Below are 19,489 nucleotides of genomic sequence, written 5' to 3' on the forward strand. Positions count from 1 at the left end.
AGCCAATTACAGCCGCCGAATATACCTACCCTGCGGTATAAGGGCATAAAGACCCGCTGGATGCAACGACTCGCCTCCATCGAAACAAAATTCGGCCCAAACCCAAAGCTACAGGAACCAAAAATGTAAGCGGAATGACGTAAAGAAGTGAACAAATATATAACACAGACAGGCACACACATAGGCACACAGCGACCGCAAAGAAAACAGTCTGTCGTGCTATGCGAAACATAAATGGAACCTGGCAGTGAACCGTACTACAGGGGCGACAGACCGAGCGCACTACTCTTCAAGCTCGCACAGGATCTTTGGCCACTCAATAACGACGACAGGAAACTGTTCGGCTCGGACCCTTCATGCCGTTTGTGCGGTGCGCCCCGAAGAAACCCATTGCTCACGTCTTACAGGTCTGCCCATGCCTTGCATGATAAACCCCGAACATCGCCAAGTTTGACCGAACTCTTGTGCCGTCCGGTCAAATGGACGAAGCACAAATCGATCGGATGCAGTCAACGAAGAGCCTATTGCTGCAGTAGGAACGGCTCTGCAGACAAACCAGAAAGCAGCCCGACCGGGATAACACCCAACGCACCTCCTCCACCAACTGCGCGCACCGGCACGCCACCACTTGGACATCGATGCGAAGACGACGGCCGCGCGGAAAGCAGAGTGGAGCCCTCGCCAATCCTTCCTCATGACTTGCGTGGAGCCCATCCAGATCTACCCCTGTGCCAGTGACCAAGGAGCTGGCTACAAGCTACGAGATGCGACCCAGCTCATGCTTCGTCGGCGACGGCAAACTTTGGCTTGGCTCGTCTTGGCGTCGTGTTTTTCGCAAAACTGGTGAACGGGGTGCTCTTCCGCGAAATTGTGGTGAAACTTGACGATACGCGAACCAAAAACTTAAGTGAACTGTGCAAGACAACATAGACTATATATTTTTTCCTGTGGCGCAAGCGCCTGCCCTGCGTCAAAAGGGACTAGGAACAAATTTGCTTACTTACTTACTTACTTACTTAATCCGCGTAGCGGAACTCAAGGACCGCTGGCGTTCAAAAGAGCTCAGGCAACCGTGTCTCAGTGCCACAAGATGCAATCAAGGTGTAGGGTGTCCTGTATCTGCTTTTTGAAAGTCGGTATTGGAAATGACAAATAAAACTTTAGCGTACTACGAAGTTATAGCTTGAGCGATATTTTGAACAAATGTTAGGAAGAACTCGGAAGCAATGCTTCTTGTAACTTGTTTCGGCAGTAACTAGCGTATGTAATGTGGTCCTGTACAAAAGTTTGGGGGCCAGAGAACTCATTTTCTTAACTTTTGACTGGTTGCCGAGATGGTCTCGTTTTGTTCTCGCAACGATGCCCGGATGTTATCGTTTGAGTGCCAGAATACGGCTCTAGCTTTTGGATCAAGGACACTTGAAGGTCGCCGACAACGGGAGCTAAAGCATAAAATATTATTTTCTTACGGCTAGCGCCGCACTTATCGCCCCAATACCGGGGGCCTAAATCGCCCCAGCAACGCCAGAAACAACCTTAAATGGCTGCCAGCACAGTTCATTGGCGTTTCGGTGCTGATATTGTGACCGAAGACGGTGCTTGAGCGCATGTATAGCGCGTACTATGTCCCGATATGGTCTCATACACGGGGTACGTAAGGTGAGCAAAACGAGGGCTCAAATGGCCGCAACTCTGAAGGCTTTCCAGTACACTTATTAGGTGTCTCGGTACTCGTACTAGGACAGGAGATAGCGGGTGCGCGCGTGTTTAATTGAGGAACACATACTAATTCTTGTGACAGTGGCCCCATTGCACTCTTGGAGTGCTTCGCCGCAATACATCAGGCTTACCTGACCCGCATAACACGCTGTACGACGGCAAATCTCACTAAAAGAAAAAAACGGTATCATGCAATGTTACTTTTATACCCGTACGAAGACGAGCACGCGCCTCGCGCAATCTTCGCGCAAGCGCACTTTACATGCAAGAAATAGGCTGTTGCGTTGACATAATGCCGAAGGCCGGTTCCACGCTAAAAAGATGAAAGTGGCCATCAGAAACAGATTAAATGACAACTGCAACAGAACTTTATATTTCATAAACGCCTAGTTCTAGAGTGCAGGGCAGGAGGGTACCACTGCAAACTTTACGTTTGAAATACGAGTGCGTGTGTCATGAAAAGCTCACACAAAAGTGAGAGAGAGAGAGAACGAAGTGTTAAAACAATGGTGGATCATTGGCCTAAGCAGGGGTAATAGCATGTAGTGGTTTTTCATAAAATTCAATAATAATAAATAGGAAGCAAAAATATAGATTCGGTACTGCAATTGAATGAAAGGCCACCATTGCCGCTCGCTGGAAATAACAAAGAATCCGAAACGTTGAGAAACAGCGCATCGCCAGTTAAGGCCTGCGAGATTTGATGGTGTCTTAAGCACTCTGAAATGACGGAGGCCACGTTCTAGGATCGCTGTCATATAGCGCAACCCCCAGGACTCGCGACTTCGGCTTAGGTGTTACTTTTAAAGGCTGTAATTAAATGACACATTCATAAGTTACCCAGAGTAGGGGATGGGGGCGAATACTGGAAGTTTTGAATGCGAATCGAATCTTGCACAATAACTATTCGTATTCGTATTCGCAAAAGAACTATTCAGTATTTTCGAATATTCAAAACTTACGACATACTTTAGGACAACCGACTCCTAAAGTCCGGTTACTGCTCTCCGTGTGCTAAACGCGGTATAGCAAAGTAGTAAAAGGGAAAAAAGGACAAAAGTTTTCCAGTTAATGCAGAGCCAAGATAAGTAATGCAAACTTCGTATTCAGTTTCGCGGCGGAAATCGGCATGGCAACCTGTGACTTTTCCTTGTGAATCATTTAATGTTTTTGGCAATCTAGTAATGTACCAGTTTTATCATTTACGCTAGGACTAATGATGTTTTTCTTGGGACGCGCCCTTCTTACATGCATGTACAGCAGACAAGTTCTTCGGCAGTTCTTCTCGTTTTTCAGAACTTCTGATCGTTACTTTGTTCTTGTTTTTCGAAAACAATTTAGCATTTCAGAAATCTAGCCTTACAGCAGCGATTCGTTACTTCATAGCTAATTTTCAACTAAACTCCCAAGCTTTGGGGAGGCTATTAGTGCATTTTCTATTGACCATTCGGGCTCCTGTTCTTAAAACTGAGCCTTTGTCCCTGACAGATAATTTTTTGGCGCTGATTAGTATAAGCATGACACCTAATTATAGCGAAATAATTACCTACTTCTGCTGTCAATATGTTTGCCTGAGTTTGCCAATTCGATCGAATATTCGATACTTACTATTCGTAATCGAATCATATTCGAGAAAGTTGATATTCGCCCGCCTCTAGTTACGAGCCACGCACTTTCGTCGAGACGGCTTCTTCACTGCCAAAAGTACTTTGACTGCACATACAGCTTTGTATACGGGCAAAGCAACCTGCTTGCAAGTATACGACATTGTTTTGCTTACTGCAAAGCTGCTAGTGCGAATAGAAGCACTCGAAAAGGCTATACGCATATTTTCACTCTGTTCTAAAAGGCGACAATCGTAGAGCGGAAAAGCACAAGCAGACAAGAAGAAGTAACAGACGAGTGAATACTACCTACAAAAGTTTATTTTGAGCAATTCTAGCCGGTGAGCTTGCAAGACGCCTCCACTTGAGATGAATTTCCAAGATGACACCAGTTTCGAGATATTATTTCCCAAAGTGTGGGACAAAATACATGAGCGTTCCAGTTACTTTTGTGCTTAAATGAATAAAACAGCATTTTGTTAAAAAAGTAAGTAGAACAACACTGCATTTTTACGGCGAGTTTCATGCGCATATCTCCAAACTGGTGGCCTGACAAGTGCTCACCGGCTACAATTCGTAAATTGCAATATGTGTGATAAAGTAACTAAGAAGTAAATAATGCATTTTTGTTAATTAGTTGAATATGTGTTTCGATTTTTTGTGCTTAATGTCCGCCTCTTTGATAACCCAGCTCAACGATAAGAATTATGCTACCTGGCACAGGCGATTTTTAAAAATTCCGTAAATCTTAATTTTTGGCACCCGGTATATTGTAATTTGGATGTGTACAAGAACGCACCGGTTTTCATACAGGATCCTATACTTATATAATCATATAATCATATCGTATAATCATGTAAATTATGGATACAGGCCTTATGAGGCCTACGTGATTTTTAAAAAGGGAATACCTTTGTCGGGCTACTCAGACCTTTGTGCTTTTCTCCAATTTAGGTCCCTACACTTTCTAGAAAGAAAGAAAGGAAATAATAAAGAAACGACGTTGTTCAATCTAAGGTTCCTTGTGGCTATGCCTGTTCTTTCATGCTACATGCAGATCGTGTCCCTGGGCACGGTGACGTCTAAGAGGACCGAGCTGTTCCACTACACATACCCTGAATGGAGCGGCATGTTGACATTGGCCATCATCCTCAGCTGTATCTTCGCGGTTACGACGCAGATACTACGCATATTATCCGAGAACAATAATGTGAGCGCTACACTTTTATACGTACAATATCTTCCGCTCAGTGTTTTGCATCGCTTCCTCCAAGAATCATTGGCCGCGATGACAGCTACTTATTTTCGACGCATTCGACGACAAGCCCTACATACGTTGGCTGTAGTCGCGAGGTCTTACGTAACAAAGACATTATCACTCAATCGGAGTGAAAATAATAGTATAGGTATTTGCGACCATGCGCACTGGGAAGCACGCGTTGTACACGAAGCTAAGTATAATTTCTACTCTAGAATGCCCTGAATAAGTAAATATTAGTGACCTATATATATATATATATATATATATATATATTATAGTAAACGTGCCCTCTCCGCTGGCAAAGCATGTTCTCTAGTAGAAACTACACCTACCACTGGGCACTAGGGTTGCAGAGTAGGGCCCTACATTCATTCCATTCCCACATTCCGGAGAGTGGAGATCCCTAGTGGAGTGGAGATCACTACATTTAACTCCTCGGAACGCTGAGAGTTAGACCATTCCCACTCCTGCAGTGGCTGGGTTAATCCATTCCTGTACTCTAATTCCAATAAATAAAAAATTTGGAGGATGCTTAAGCTTCGCCATTGAGAGCGGAACACGAAAGCATTCAAATATACCTGAATGCTTGTCAGGCTTCCCGGCAACTGCCGCATTTTTTCTACACCTTCGCCTCTGCACGCCGCTGCTGTCTTACGCTGCCGTTAAAACACTGCCGAGGAGGTGAGCACCATCTGGATGGTGTTATTGCAAGCAACCTACCCGGGCGGGCCGCTGTATGAATCATAGACATGCTGGAAAAGGTTTTTTTTTGAATGCGAAGCATTTCTTGGCGAACATTTGCTACTTTGACAGTATCTATCTATCTATCTATCTATCTATCTATCTATCTATCTATCTATCTATCTATCTAGCTGCCTACGTCTTTGTGCTCTCATGGTCGTTTCGTTAACTTGGTATGTACCAAAATTGGCATAGTATGACGAGTGTATGACGAACATAAGTGATAGCTCATGACATAAATGTCATCACATGCGTGTGTGTCATGTAGGTCATGACAATGACCCAGGGAAAACGAGTAACACACATAAACCACTGAAAGGGGTTCGGACGTGGGTACTAAGTGAAGGAAACACTAAAGGATGCTGGTAGAAGCCATAGTCATGAGCATGATTCAACAAAAATGATTATGACTCAACGAAAAAAGATTAACACTCAAAAACCAATGGAATGGGTTCGGATGTGGTACTAAGTGAAGGAAAAGGCCAGAGGTTGATGGTCGAAATCATAGTCACGAGCATGACTAAGCTTTTCGCCTTAAGGTCTTTTAGGTGTAGCTAAAGGGACTCCTGAGGACTCATGACATGAATGTTATGACATGCGTGTCATGTAGGTCATGAACGACCCGCCTATGTCTTGGTGCTCTCATTGTCTTTACGTTAACTTGGTAGGCTCCCCCGCACACTGCTTGGCATAACATCGATTCCTACAGATGTGGGATCTGCCGGCTTTTTCTTTTTTAAGTTTCCTCGTAACCGAACTATGTTTTTTCGTGTATTCAAATTGCAATCCAACGCTCTCGTATCTGGAGATTATGGTTAAATTGTACTCCACGATTTTCCTCACAGAATTTCCTTTGTGAAATTCAATTAGTTCACCAGCGCCTCTTCGCCATGCAGAGGGCCTGTGTGGTCGGGGTTGGTAGGCAGGATTTTCTCAGCCGCGGACGCCGACGCCGAGACCGACGCCAACGCCGGATTTTTTGCGACACGTGGCCTTTAACGCTGTCGCGTTAAAAGCTTTCTCTACAATTGTTTACTACTTGGGCTAGCGTGCCTAGCAACAAAAAACATAGCATTGAAGACTTAACAATGTTACAAATTATGTTAGGTACCTTTTCTCACGAGAATAAACACGTTTTATGGCTGGTTGTCTCTACATGGTATTGTTGCCTGTATATCTCTACTATCTACTCTTTTTAAAAGAAGTTTCTCGTCAATTTTGGTTTCGCCAAAAGTCTACCTACGTGTGGTGAAAAGTTTAGCGTTAACCCCAAAAAAAAGCATTGCGCGAACACTCCGATGGTAGAATACATGCCGGGTAATACAGTACACATAATTTAAGAACTTTCTTTGCCTAACACACGTATGTTACTTTTCCATGAAGTCTATACTGCACAATGTGGGCGCTTTACTTTTCCGTGAAGCGGTTTGATTCTACCTGAAAAGTTTATTGTCTTGCTTGTTGAATAGACTCAAGCAAACACGTCTGCGTGGATTAGAAGTCACGACTGCATGACATGGTAGCAAAATCTACTCAGTTCATGTGATCAAAATCTTCAAACATGTTCATTTGTAGTTACAGCCTCTCATGCACTCCCCTGTTCCGAGGCCCATCCATAGTCCTTGCATTGGAAAAAAAAAGCACTCCCTAGGTGCCTTCCAAACCCCAATAATAATAAACAAATGTTCTGTATTGATTGAGGCTTTCATAAGCGAAAATACCTTTGACCGTGTTTACGAGGGTTTTCTTTAATGTAGGATTAAGCCGAACATGAATCTGGTTTCGGATATCAAATTACACTGGTGTTTCAAGTACTAGCCTACAGCTGCCCGCTCTTGACCGCTGAGGTTAGTTTCTGTTTAGATGCACGCGTGTTTGGCGGTTCACGATCACATCTCACGCTGCAATAGCAAGGAAGGATTGCTTTCTAAGTTAAATTTGCCATTTTCAAAAATCTTTAGTTTGATGACTTCGATGACTGACATAAAAGCGAAACGTATTGATGTTTTGCGTCGCGATCTTTTTCGTTTCACATTTACCGGTATATTAACGTGCTCCGTTTTCTCCAGCACACCTATTAATCACCTTTATCGCTTCTTCAGGGTACTCAGCAGCGCGCGAGAAACAAAATTACACCATCTTCCCGTAGGGGAACCCTGAGTCGTATGCGAAGCAGCCACGGGGTCGAAATTTGGACCCGAAAGGCGAAGCACCGAATTGCGATGGCAAATTAGTAGAGAGCTATACGGAGTAAGGATAGTAGTTTTATCAGCTGTATAAACTTGGACATTCAGCAGCACCAGCAACGCGCAGAACTGTTGTCGACGCCGACGGCGTTTTGCTCGCGTTCGCACCGAACGCGCGCGGCGTTGGTGACTGTTGCCGGTGCCTCTGGGGCGCCTACCGTCGCGCCTCTAACCTAAGCTGCTTCGCATTATCGCGGGCGGAGCCGCAGGTGTTGCCATTCGTTGCGCCATCCGGAGAGGAGAGGATATGAGACAAGGAGAGGAGGGGGAGGAGGATGCGCATGCGCCGTAGGGGTGTGGAGTGTAGGCAACGCACGGCGGAGGCAGGGAAGGAGTGACATAGCGCGCGAAGTTTAAGATGCTTCGCATCAAAAACTTCGCCCGCGTTAAAAAGCACCGTGGACTCTCTAAATCAAAATATGCCTTTAAAGACATTTAAACAAATCCTGGTGTTTCACGTGCCAAAACCACGATATAATTATGAGGCACGCAGTAGCGGGAGACTCGGGTACAATCCTGATCACGTGGGTTTTTTTAACGTGTGACCAATGCACTCTACACGGGCGTTCTTGCCTTTCGCCCTCACCTAAATGCGCATTCATTGGCCAAAGTTTGATCCGACACCCTCGCACTGGCGCTGAGCCGTGCTCCCTCAAGGGCTGCAGAAGATAGCGCCAACCTTTCCCTTTCCCTCAAGAACCACTTACCCTCGCACTTAGCAACGCAACGCCAAAGCCCCTATGCCAGAAAGGCGGGTGAATTATTTTCAAAACTAAATATTTCTGTCTTTAAATGCACTTCAAACTTGTAAAGCAGAAAGGTTTCCGGGTACTCTGAAGTGTAGAATGTGTGAAATACCGTATTGTTTATAATTACCGCTGCTGATGTAGTCACCTATACCTCGATACCGAAATAGCCGAAAAAGTGAACAATTAAGGAATCTAATAAATTGGCGAAGTATGGTTTATTCTAATTGGCAAGCTTACCTGTTTTGGATTCTTGCTTAAAACCAACATTTAGCGCTTGAAGATTACGTGCCCAACAGCATTCCGAAATGTCCTCATTCGGGAATCCCATTCCATCTGCCCCGCTGGTCACATTATTCCATTCCCATTCCATTCCAGGTGTGCGAAAATGTGGAATTATTCTTCAGTCATTGCAAGTGCGGAACCGGCACTCCCTCAGCTCTGTTGTGTACCTATGCACCGCCTGTTCTCTTCTGTTTAAAGCGGAAAGCTTTCTTTCTCTCTTTCGCCCGTTTTCGTAGGCAGTGGTGGTGGAACTTTCACCGCCAACGCTAAGGTCACCTGTTCTCATGCAACGGAGTTGCACGGCGTGTTCATCGCCGGTTGGAGGTGCTATTTGCGATGCTTTCACTCAAGGGGTTTGGGGTGTCTGTTTGTTTAGATGTTGTGGTGGAGTGCTCGGAAAGGACAGTCCTCCCTCTTCTCCCACCCCCACTCCTCTTCTCCCTGGAAAGACAATTTCAACCCCAATATAACGGTTCTTGGTTTGTGTAAAGTGTATAGCAAGACCTACGCAAATATATGTGCGTGTACATACAGTGTACGAAAACGTCACGGCAGCAAGCATACAAATTAGATATGTACAGTAACACTGGAGTACATAAAATACACCGAATACACTAATTAAATCTGCATCAGGAAAACATATAGCATAATGGTGATAACCAGTTTTACCGCGTAAGTAAATACTTCTCACTTTTGAGAGCATAGAAATACTGAAACTCTCATCTAATTATCAATTTTTTTACATTACTCCTGTTAAAAATTACAGAAAAGTTGTACGCAGACGCTATTGACAATAAGAAGTTCAGCAAGTTTTGTTTACAGTCTCGAACAAAGTTGCTTCTCTCGTGCTGACGTCGAGGCCGTCGAGCGCAGGGTGGCCAGTAGAAATCACCCATCTGATGTCAGCGGATCAAGAGCTTGCACGCCAATGTTTAAAATTAACTTGCCACGCAGCTCCACAGCACTCCAAGGGACACCGTTTGTCACAATGACACAATTTCCCACGAATATATTTGATAGAAATTTCGCTGCTTTACTTCAGCCTAACAAATGTAAATCGTATGGGAACGTCCCATAACTTGGCAGTGGGATCGAGGGACGCACCGCACTTGAAGGCCTCGGAATAAACTTGTCCGTCTAGAGTTTTGGCTTTTTCTTTTTTTTTTTTTTTTTCATTTCGTCCCCAATGAAGTGTCGTCCCTATTCCCCGTGCCATAACCACGGTAGCTGCTTTTGGGGGCGAAGCTCATTAGGGTCGAGCCTTGTCCCTCGTCGCGGCGTCGTAGCCACGCTAGTACTCGCCGCTCCCGCTAAAGGCGCAGCTGTGCTCTCTTTCTCTCTCATTCCCGACGCGCGCGCTCTCTCTCTCTCGTCCGTAGCTAGGGGCGCTGCGGTGCACATGGCGTTAGAGTCACTGGAAAAACAGAGTACCGCAAAGGTACGCGGCATGCCGGCAACATTGGGTGGCGGCGGCCATGTTCCTTCCAGACCGCCGACGCGCTGTAGCGGTGCCAGCGTGCATTGAGTAGCGTTGACTTAACTGACGGATTTGCCCCCTAGATTTCGAGTCCCGTTTCGCGAAACTGGATTATTCTTGTGTTTTTCTTCAAGTGGATGCCACAAGTGACATCAGGATATCGACGGAAATGAACGTACTGCGCGTAAGCGACGGAATGTATAAAATGTGCGGCGATGGTTCCGATGCTCGCGAACCGATGCTCTACGTGTCGCTTTTGGACTTCGTCTTGCGTCAAGTGCTATGTGCAGGGCTGCTGCAAACATACTTGTATGCGCCCAGTGAATTCGCTTGAAACGTCTTTTACATGAAAACTGGGCCCTGAGGTTGTGTTTGCGCTAAAAACGCAGCTTGACAGCCGATGGAATATGCAGTGGGTGTTCAGGTTGCCTTCATAGTGCTCGTTCGCGTCCTTTCGAAGTACAAAAGCAAGCAAATGTAAACAGCTTACTGCTGCGCTTGTTTATCTGTATAATCGGAGCGAAGTGTAAGCAGTAATCTTTATGTAGATTTATAAAGTTGCCTGTCACGTATCAGTGATAAAACGCCAGCAGCCTCTGCAAGCAAACTTCGCGTCTTGCGGCTACTGGCGTGTTTGCGAATGCGTGCTTGTAATGTTCTCGTCCATTTGTGAAATAAGCTCTCTAAAGGTAACGTTGTAAACGACTGGTTAACAGCTTTTAATTCACGCGAAACTCAAGCAGGTATCCGCATACGGCTATAAAGGATGTGTACGAATGTTTTTTTTTATACCTTTGATAATACAACCTTTTAGTGCACTTATTTCCAATCTGTTACTGTGTTCTGGAGTATTGTGTTGACATTGCCAGTACTAAACAGTGGTGCGGTTTTCCTATATTTATTTTCGATCATGCTCCTTTTATTGTATACCCTTTATGTGAATCGGGTCATTAACACAAAAAGACGTTTTCGAAAAAAAAAAGTTGCGAAGACACGGTAAAAACTAGGTTTCTGAAACGGAATTGTAACATTGAGCACTTCTATTTTTTAAATGATGTTCTTGTCGCTGCACTCACGGCATAAAAAGATGTATGAGGCTGTTTATAGAGGTGATGTGCCAGTTGACAAGCATTCGTGATCATGCTGTAGCAGGTTTGCAATAAAAATTACTATTTTACAGCCTCCCTGTATAAGGGACACCATACCATTTGTCCCCGAATTGCTTCATGCTGTCAGCAAAATTCCCATTTTCAGAACAGCATGCAGTCACAAAGTAAGATGTGGAGGCAAGCAACATATCTATTTCACAACAGTCATAACAACAATTTATTTCGTCAAGCATGACAACAGCATACCGGTCTTCCGATTCGACTCTTGGTTTCTCAAAATCATCAGGAATGAAATGGTCCTATAGTTTGTCCATGGAGAAAACAAAGAAAAATAGGAATGTTAATAAACCTACCCTGTGACAGTGCTTAAATATCTAAAGTGTAAGTAGTCCCAAAAAGAAAAAAAAAAGAGTCAGGAAATCTATACAAGACATTTTTAAGCAACATTTTCTGTATAGACCTGGTGCTTGTTTAAAACACATTATTCATGGGAACCGCCTCCTTTTACTCTGTAGCACAACATGCTCACTTGAAATGCATGTTTGTTGTTTCCATCGAGCCGCGCGAATCAAGCACTGCAGCTTGCTTGACATGTATGTACGTTTTCTTCAAACGCGGCGCGCAAACCGAATGAAACAGTGGAGAGCTTGCTAGAAAGTTCGTAGGGCGGTGTTTTCAACAGCACTAAGTGACTTGAAACATAGGTACGGGGCATTTTTCAATAGCGTAAAACAAAGCGAGCCGCGCGAACCGAACAGTTTACTGGAAACAATAGCGCAAAGCAGAGCGGGCCGCGCGAACCGGAGACCTTACTTGAAAGATAGGTACTGGGCGATTTTCAATCGCGTGAAACAAAGCTAGCCACGCGAACAGAACAGCTCACTCAAAACCACGTGTGCTAGCTACATAGTGTTCAATACCCGCACCCAGAGCGATGAGCGCGAACTGGACAGGTAAAGTTTAGCGGTCACACGCAAGTACAGTCACTTGAAAGCAATAACTGTCCAGCAAACTAGTTATTCAAGAAACTTACCTCGCACAAGCTGGCGTTCTTCGAGGGCGCGAAGTTTTTGCGGCCAATTCTGTGGAGCCACGCAGAACGTCGTTCACCGTCGTCCTTCCAGCACGGAATAGAGAAAAATGCCTTCCCGGACTCCGTTTGGTTGCTACACCTGAAGGCGCAGCAACTAGGCATGATGATGGGTTATTTCTGACGCCTGTGTTCGCAAGCGCAACGCAAGCGTTGAACGAAACGGCGAAGTGCTCTCCGTGCGCGGTGCATACGCTACGGGTTCGACGTGTCAACTGAAAGGGCTTGGAAGAAATATGGCGGCAAAAGGTCACGTGACACGAGCGCCCCAATCACCGGTGGCCGCGGCAGGCGGCGGCGCGCGGAAAACAAATGCGATACTCTAAAATTTTTCCAGTGACTCTACATGGCGTTCGTTCCCGACGCACGCTCTCTCTCTCTCTCTCTCATCCGTAGCTAGGGGCGCTGCGGTGCACAAGATCGTTCGTTCCCGTCGCTTGCTCTCTTTCTCTCTCGTTCTCTCTCTTTCTCTTTCTCTTCCGCTCTCTCTCTCTCTCGTGCGTAGCTAGGGGCGCTGCGGCGCACAAGAGCGTTCGTTCCCGACGCATGCTCTCATTCTCCCTCGTCCGTAGCTCTGGTTTACCCGAAAGATCCCTCGGTGCTTCGCCTATAATTTCCCCTTTGTTGGCTTCTTATAATATATATATATATATATATATATATATATATATATATATATATATATTGTAGTGACAAATACCGGCGCCAGCAGAGGACGAAGAAGACGACGTTTCTTGTTGTTGGTGCTCGCACTCGCTCCGCTTGGCCGTTGCGTTTCTGGCATTCATAAAAACGCCAAGCGCATCTAACCTTGAACGCGTCCTATCAATTGGTGGAGGTGCGGGGTAGAGTCCGGGTACGGAGTTCCAGGATGAAGAGGGAACCATCACGCTCAATATATATGTATGTATAAGTACGCCACGCTCCGTCTTCCGGAAGCCAGCTTCCGGAGAACGCTTCCGGCGTTTTGCCCGAATGATCCCCCGGTCGGTGCTTCGCCCATGCACTCATCATCATTCACTTCGTGGATATGCGGTGGTTTTCTCTTTCTCTCTCGTTCCCGACGCGCTCTCTCTCTCTCTCTCTCTTTCTCGTCCGTAGCTAGGGGCGCTGCGGTGCACAAGGGCGTTCGTTCCCGACGCTCTCTCTCTCTCTCTCGTCCGTAGCTAAGGGCGCTGTGGTGCCCAAAGGCATTCGTTCACCAGCCTCCTCCATGATCGGATGAGACTCTTGCTGCTTCTTCTTCTCTTCCCTTCTTTTCAACGTCTTTATCTCATTTTCCCCCTTCCCCTGACGCTGCGCCGTGCTCCCTATTGGGCAGCAAAAATAAGCGTTATTTTCTTCTTCAATAAAATCACTACTACTACGTTCCTGACGCGCGCTCTCTTTCTCTCTCGTCCGTAGCTTTGGTTTACCCGAATGATCCCCCGGTGCTTCGTCCACTTATCATCATTCACGTAGTGGATATGCGGTGATTTTTTTTTCCTTTGTGTGCATGCTATACACAGCTTATGTAAACACCCCTCGCAGGACATCTACGCAGCGCTGGAGCCTGAGGAAGACTACGGTCCAGCCGACGCCGAGACTCGGATGCGCTACCAGGACGAGATGGCTGCCCAAAACATGCTGGTACCTTCAAACAGCTCACGTAGCAGGAAGAGCATGGCGCTCACTTCCACATCCGCCAACCCGTCCACCGCCCTGGGTGCCAGCGGGATGGAATGAGCCACGCCGGGATCGGACGCTATAGACTCGAGCCGCACGCTGACGCGTACTTGTTCGCATATATACATATATACATGCGAACAGAAAGATCTGCGAAACATAATTCGTGCTTTCATTTATCCCTTAAGAAAATGCCTGCTTCCATTTTCTTTCTTCACTGATACGACAAGAAAGAGTAAAGTCCATTTTTCGTTCTTCTAAAAAAACTTTCCTTGCTGTTCATGTGCCGTATTCTTCGGACTGTAAGACGCCCCTTTGTATAAGTCGCAGCCCCTTCACCAACCGCCACACCCTTTTGCCAGATTCGAAGAGAAAAAAAAACGGTATATAATCTGCACTGGTGCATAAGACGCGCCTGTTTTAACTGGGTCGGCATGATGAAACGCGATTATGCACGCTAGTACACTCCTCGCAAAATGACGTGCACAACTATTTATGGGCACTAAATTGCCGTAAACACAATTCGTATGACCTGCAAATTATAGTCGATAAAAACTTCAACAAACATTCATTTTGATGGCAGAAAACTAAGATTTATTGCACTTGAATCGAAAATATCGAACGCCTGGACCTCCGACGCACTATGAAAGTTCAGTCACTTCGGCCGACAGCATCGCTGGGTCACCGTTGTCGGCCTCTGAATAACTTTTACGATACATTTGATAGGCTCTTCACTGGCATTGCCTCTGTGGCGTCTCATGCTCGGAACAAGGTGGGGGTAACAACCTTAATACAATTCTGCTCAGGTAAGGTCTGGCAGGCCCGAGTCCTAGGATGGCCCCCCTCGAGGAGCGACCCTTTCGGCCCAGGCGACGAGGGCTTGCTGTCGTCTTTCATCTGGCGTTCTCAGCAGCTCCTCCCACCTCTGTTGTGAGGGAGCTGGCAAGAGCGACTTGGAGGGCGGGGGGGGGGGGGGGGGGCGGTAAACCCTCGCACCCCCACGATACAAACACGCTTACGATCACAACACACCTACCTGAACTATCCGCTTGAACCTAAACACAAAAATAAACACTCAAAATGGCAACCGGCAGCCAAACTCTGCGCGACCGATGATTATCATAAGCGAGTGGTGCTTTCTGTAACGGCTCTATTTCAGGCGCTACAACGTGCAATAAAAAATTGTGGCAGCCTCGTCTTTTTTTTTTTGCATCAATGCCGTTAATTTATTCCTGTCTTTAGACAAAAACTAAACTATGACATCATGTAGTACTCGTGACCTCCAATCGTGGAGGCATTAGAGAAGTTATGCACGGAGGCACCCACCAAGGTGGCTGCCTCCACGCATACCTCCGCGCATAACCGCTGCCTACACGGCGAGACCTAGGAGCTAACGAGATTCGTACACCTTACAGAAAAAACGTAACCGATTACAATTGCAATATCTTAATTCAAATATGTAACTTATTACGGTTACTAATTCCCCGCGAAAGTAATTGAGGAGTTGCTAGAATGTAATCTATTCTACGTTATTCTCATCCGAACTTTTACTAACACTGCATTGATGCAGTGAACAGAACGAGCTGGCCTGGCAGTTTTATTGCGTCCTCTGCAGCCCTTCATACATCTTCCTTTATCGTCACTCGCTTTTGTTGGGAAGACACCAGCAGCGACACTAGAGGAGGCCAAAAAGAGGGAAACACACGTATATTATCGTGTTCATTTGCTGTGCGCGCTGTAGGGTAGGGCATTGTTCTAACGTATACGGATTTTGCAAACAAGGTTGTGGTTAATTAGTATCTGAGTCCTATGTGAAGCTCGGTGCTTAATTGTTGCTGGGACTTTGAGAAGACGCTTCCGGTAGGGTCAATGAACAACTGAAAAAATCGTCCGCATATGATGTCCTAGCATTAACGTCCTAAGTGACCTTCACTATAGACACATACTAGCAGCTGATTAATGTGAAAACACATACTGAGCACCGCTTGTCCAGGAATGTTTGACATTGCCTCTTCGATTATCTCTCGAACTTCCCCGCAGTGCACTGGCGCAACTAAATGGACAGATTTCAAAAAATCACATTTCAGAAGGGCACCCGAATTTCAACAACTTTCAGTTACCAACGTTGACAGGGTACGTCCTTTCATAACTCGCCGTAGTTACGGCACTTCGTCGTAACATCTTTGGTGCGTTATAACAGTGTTTTGGTCGGGTTAAAACATTGTTATAGCGCAGCAGGAAAGTTACAAATGAGTGCCGTAAATACTCATGGTGTTAGAAGGACGTAGCCTCTCGACGTTGCTAACTGAAAGTTGTTGAATTTCGGCCAGCCTTCTGAAATATCATTTTTTTAAATGCTGCTCATTGAGTTACGCTGGTGCCTTGCGGTCAAGTTTGGCAGATTGCCGCTGATGCAATGTCTAAATTTCCCTGGGTATGGATTTTGCCCTTCCGAACATGCGTATTCTTGAGGATCCTGCGTGGCAAGATCTCAGGCGTCCCACTATTGTTATTCGTTCTACTGTAGCTTTAGCCAAAATCACGTTCTCAAGACTGCGTCGCCTGTCCGTAGCTTTTCACGTAAATAGCTAACTTGTTACATGCAATTCGTCACTGAACAAGTAATATAATTACAGTGAGCGTTACCGAGTAAACAAATAATCATGAAGTTGCAAAATTGCCAAGAAATGTAACTGATTTCTGGTAATTCTTGCGTATTAGTCTACACACTCTTAGCAAATACCAGCTGAAAACAACGCATATAGGGTGGAAAGTAGATAAAAATTTCGACGCTTATAAATGGCTCACTGTAAGCGGCTTATTGCATATGTGGCCCAGTAATAAGCGGCCTACTTTATGCGGCTACTGTGCGGCCCATTCGTATGGGGCCTGTATTTATTGGGCCCACGTGTGTGCGGCCCACGCGTATGCGGCTCCTCGATGTGCGGCTTGTTGTCAATGGCCCTCTTAATTGCCTTGTAAAGGCCGCCTAATAATGGGCCGCATACCGATAACTTCGTTAAGCGGGACTATCATATCTGACCGGTTTACTAAGCGGCTCAAAAATATGCGGCCCAAATATATGCGCCCCTATGGGCAAATTTTAGGGAAAAAATAAAAAAGTTCCCCTTACTTGCTCGACCTTTCGGAGGGACGTTACCGGCGTTTTCGCGGTCATTGTACACATTCCCATCATAGGTAACAACACTGCACACACAACCATCACACCAGTTAAAACACACACGCCCATTGACAATGAGGATTCGAACCCAGGCGAACCGAGTGACAAGCAAACACTGTAACAACTACACCACAACACTACGTCTGCGTCGTGACTTCGCATGGTAATATATACGCACTTCTCATAAGGTTTTTTTTAGACCTTTTGTTTTAAGTTGATCGCCGGCTGTAACCTATTGCGGTAATTATATATGTATGATATATACGTGTGCACAACCTTTAGCGAATATTCGCGGGCTACAGTCAGAACCAATTCATGCGTGGCCATAATTGCTGAAATGCTGCTGTGATTGTGTACATGAACGTATCTAAATCGCTGCTGTTTCGGCAGGAAGCAAATATGTACCGCCAGCTGCTCGCACCCGTTGCTGATCTTATAAATATATAGAAAGCATCACCTTATCAGCTGCCGCATTCGTGGGGGATTTATAAGAATAAGCAGTTAGAAGTACGTGAGTTTCAGATTTTGCGTACACCGACAAGCCACCTTGGGGTCCTTTTATACACCTTTGGCGTGCTTTCATACGACGGTTTGCGTCCCCCAACTATATGGGTGCGCAACACGCGTGGAGGTGAACGACACGTTCCCGAGTGCATTTCCAAGTGCCGGCATTACATAGCAACCAATCGCAGCGCTGATAAGCAACCAGCCGGCAACCAACTGCTTTCGATAATGTTTGGCAAAGTACACGTAGATCCCGGTGATCGGTAAAGCTGGCAAATCCGAGCACTTCCACTCTGCGAAGTTCTTGCGTCTTCCACAGACTCGCGAACAGTCACGTCGATTCAGGTACTGTCTTGTTATAGTAGCATTCCAATATTTGTAATGCGCCCTTGCTGTGTCCTGTTATGCTGTATGTCTTCCAATGCCTTTCCTCTCAAGGAATCTCATGCAAACAATGCAATGTAGCGCATATCGTTTCATTGCTTGCAACGGATATACTTACGCTCCGCTCAGCTTACGCGTTTGACGTACTGAAAGGGCGTGTAATGTAGCTGAGCGCGGCCGTGGTGCAGAGTTTACGAGTATAAAGAGCCTAGTTCGCAACTGACTCATGAATTTGAATGCCACCCGAACAATAACGCCGAGAAACAATAACCGATTTTATTCCTTCGATATCACGCGCCGCGCAGAGTGGCTGGACAGCGCGAACGCGACGACGCGCCAGCTTTGACTCGGGCGGGTGTTGACCCCAAGAGGTAGAACACATTATTGAGCCGAAAAAAACGCAGGTCAGCGCCGGCGTGGTTCTATGGGAAAAGCGAAAAAACACGGAGCCTTCGCGGAAAGAGTACTCCCCGGGGCTCGAGGCTCGCACGCAGACGGGCGATTCTGTGGAGTCCCCAGCTGGGGATCGAGAACGGCGGGTCGAAGTTCGTTCTTGTGTCAGACTGGTTCGCTACGACCAATGTTGATTGGTGCAAGCGAAGTTCTCCTTGATTCTGACAAATGACGAAGTGTGACCGGTGTGGAAAGGCGTATATCAATTCGCTCACATCACCCGGCCGAGAACATTTTCTGCTTAGCGACACTTTGTGACCATTGAAAAGAAGGAAGTAGCAAAAGCTGAAATGGAATAAACTCCGATTGGGATCCACATACATATAAGACTCCGTAACAAAATGTGAGCTTTAATTTGGGTCCCTGGTGGAAACTAATCTTTCCTTTTGTTCCTTCAAAATCTCTCTAACACGCCCAGTCATTTTGAAGCTTCAATTTTCATTACAGCGATGGTATACTGCACGGCTGTATACAATATATGTACAGTATTTGTTCTACACCTTTCCATGTTTAGTCGCTACACAGATGAGTATCCCTCATATCATGAGGTTAATTGGGCTGCAAGTTTTCACAATAAATGCCAAACTCTTATGCAACTTGCGGTAAAGCTGGATGTGCGATGACAACAGTTCTTTGCGCATGGATAAGTGGGCTATGACAAATTACCAAACTTAAAATAAGAGAGGAACAAATCAATTTGTTGATCTTACTAAATACACCAATTTAATAAATGCTCACTCATATTTGCTGGCACAGCATGGCCTTTGCCGCTTTTGCACCATTAAACCTGAATTAACTAACTCATGTTTGCTTCGCCCCATCAGTGTTATTTTACACTTGAAAAGCATCTCCGGGCTTATAAGGATAAAATCATGGCATTTCATAAAGTGTCATGATTAGAAAAGATTCCTGCAGGATTCGGATCAACAGACAGGACATGTCAACACATGAGGAATGAATAGAGGAAAGGTTCGAAGTTTCTTTATACTTATGGTGTTACTAAATGCAAAAATCTGTACAAAGC

The 19,489-nt window shown here is 45.7% G+C and overlaps 1 protein-coding gene across 1 annotated transcript in view; it reads left to right on the forward strand.

The window, feature by feature from the left end:
• The window catches only part of LOC119448937 (sodium- and chloride-dependent creatine transporter 1-like), a 57,109-nt gene extending 42,966 nt beyond the window's left edge, over positions 1 to 14,143 (forward strand). The window contains exon 10 of the mRNA XM_037712144.2: positions 13,809 to 14,143. Coding sequence (XP_037568072.2) covers positions 13,809 to 14,003 — 195 coding nt within the window. The 3' untranslated portion in view covers positions 14,004 to 14,143. The remainder of the gene's footprint in view (positions 1 to 13,808) is intronic.
• The last annotated feature ends 5,346 nt before the right edge of the window (positions 14,144 to 19,489 follow it).

The sequence above is a fragment of the Dermacentor silvarum genome, chromosome 4, assembly GCF_013339745.2.
Source record: "Dermacentor silvarum isolate Dsil-2018 chromosome 4, BIME_Dsil_1.4, whole genome shotgun sequence".
Taxonomy (NCBI): domain Eukaryota; kingdom Metazoa; phylum Arthropoda; class Arachnida; order Ixodida; family Ixodidae; genus Dermacentor; species Dermacentor silvarum.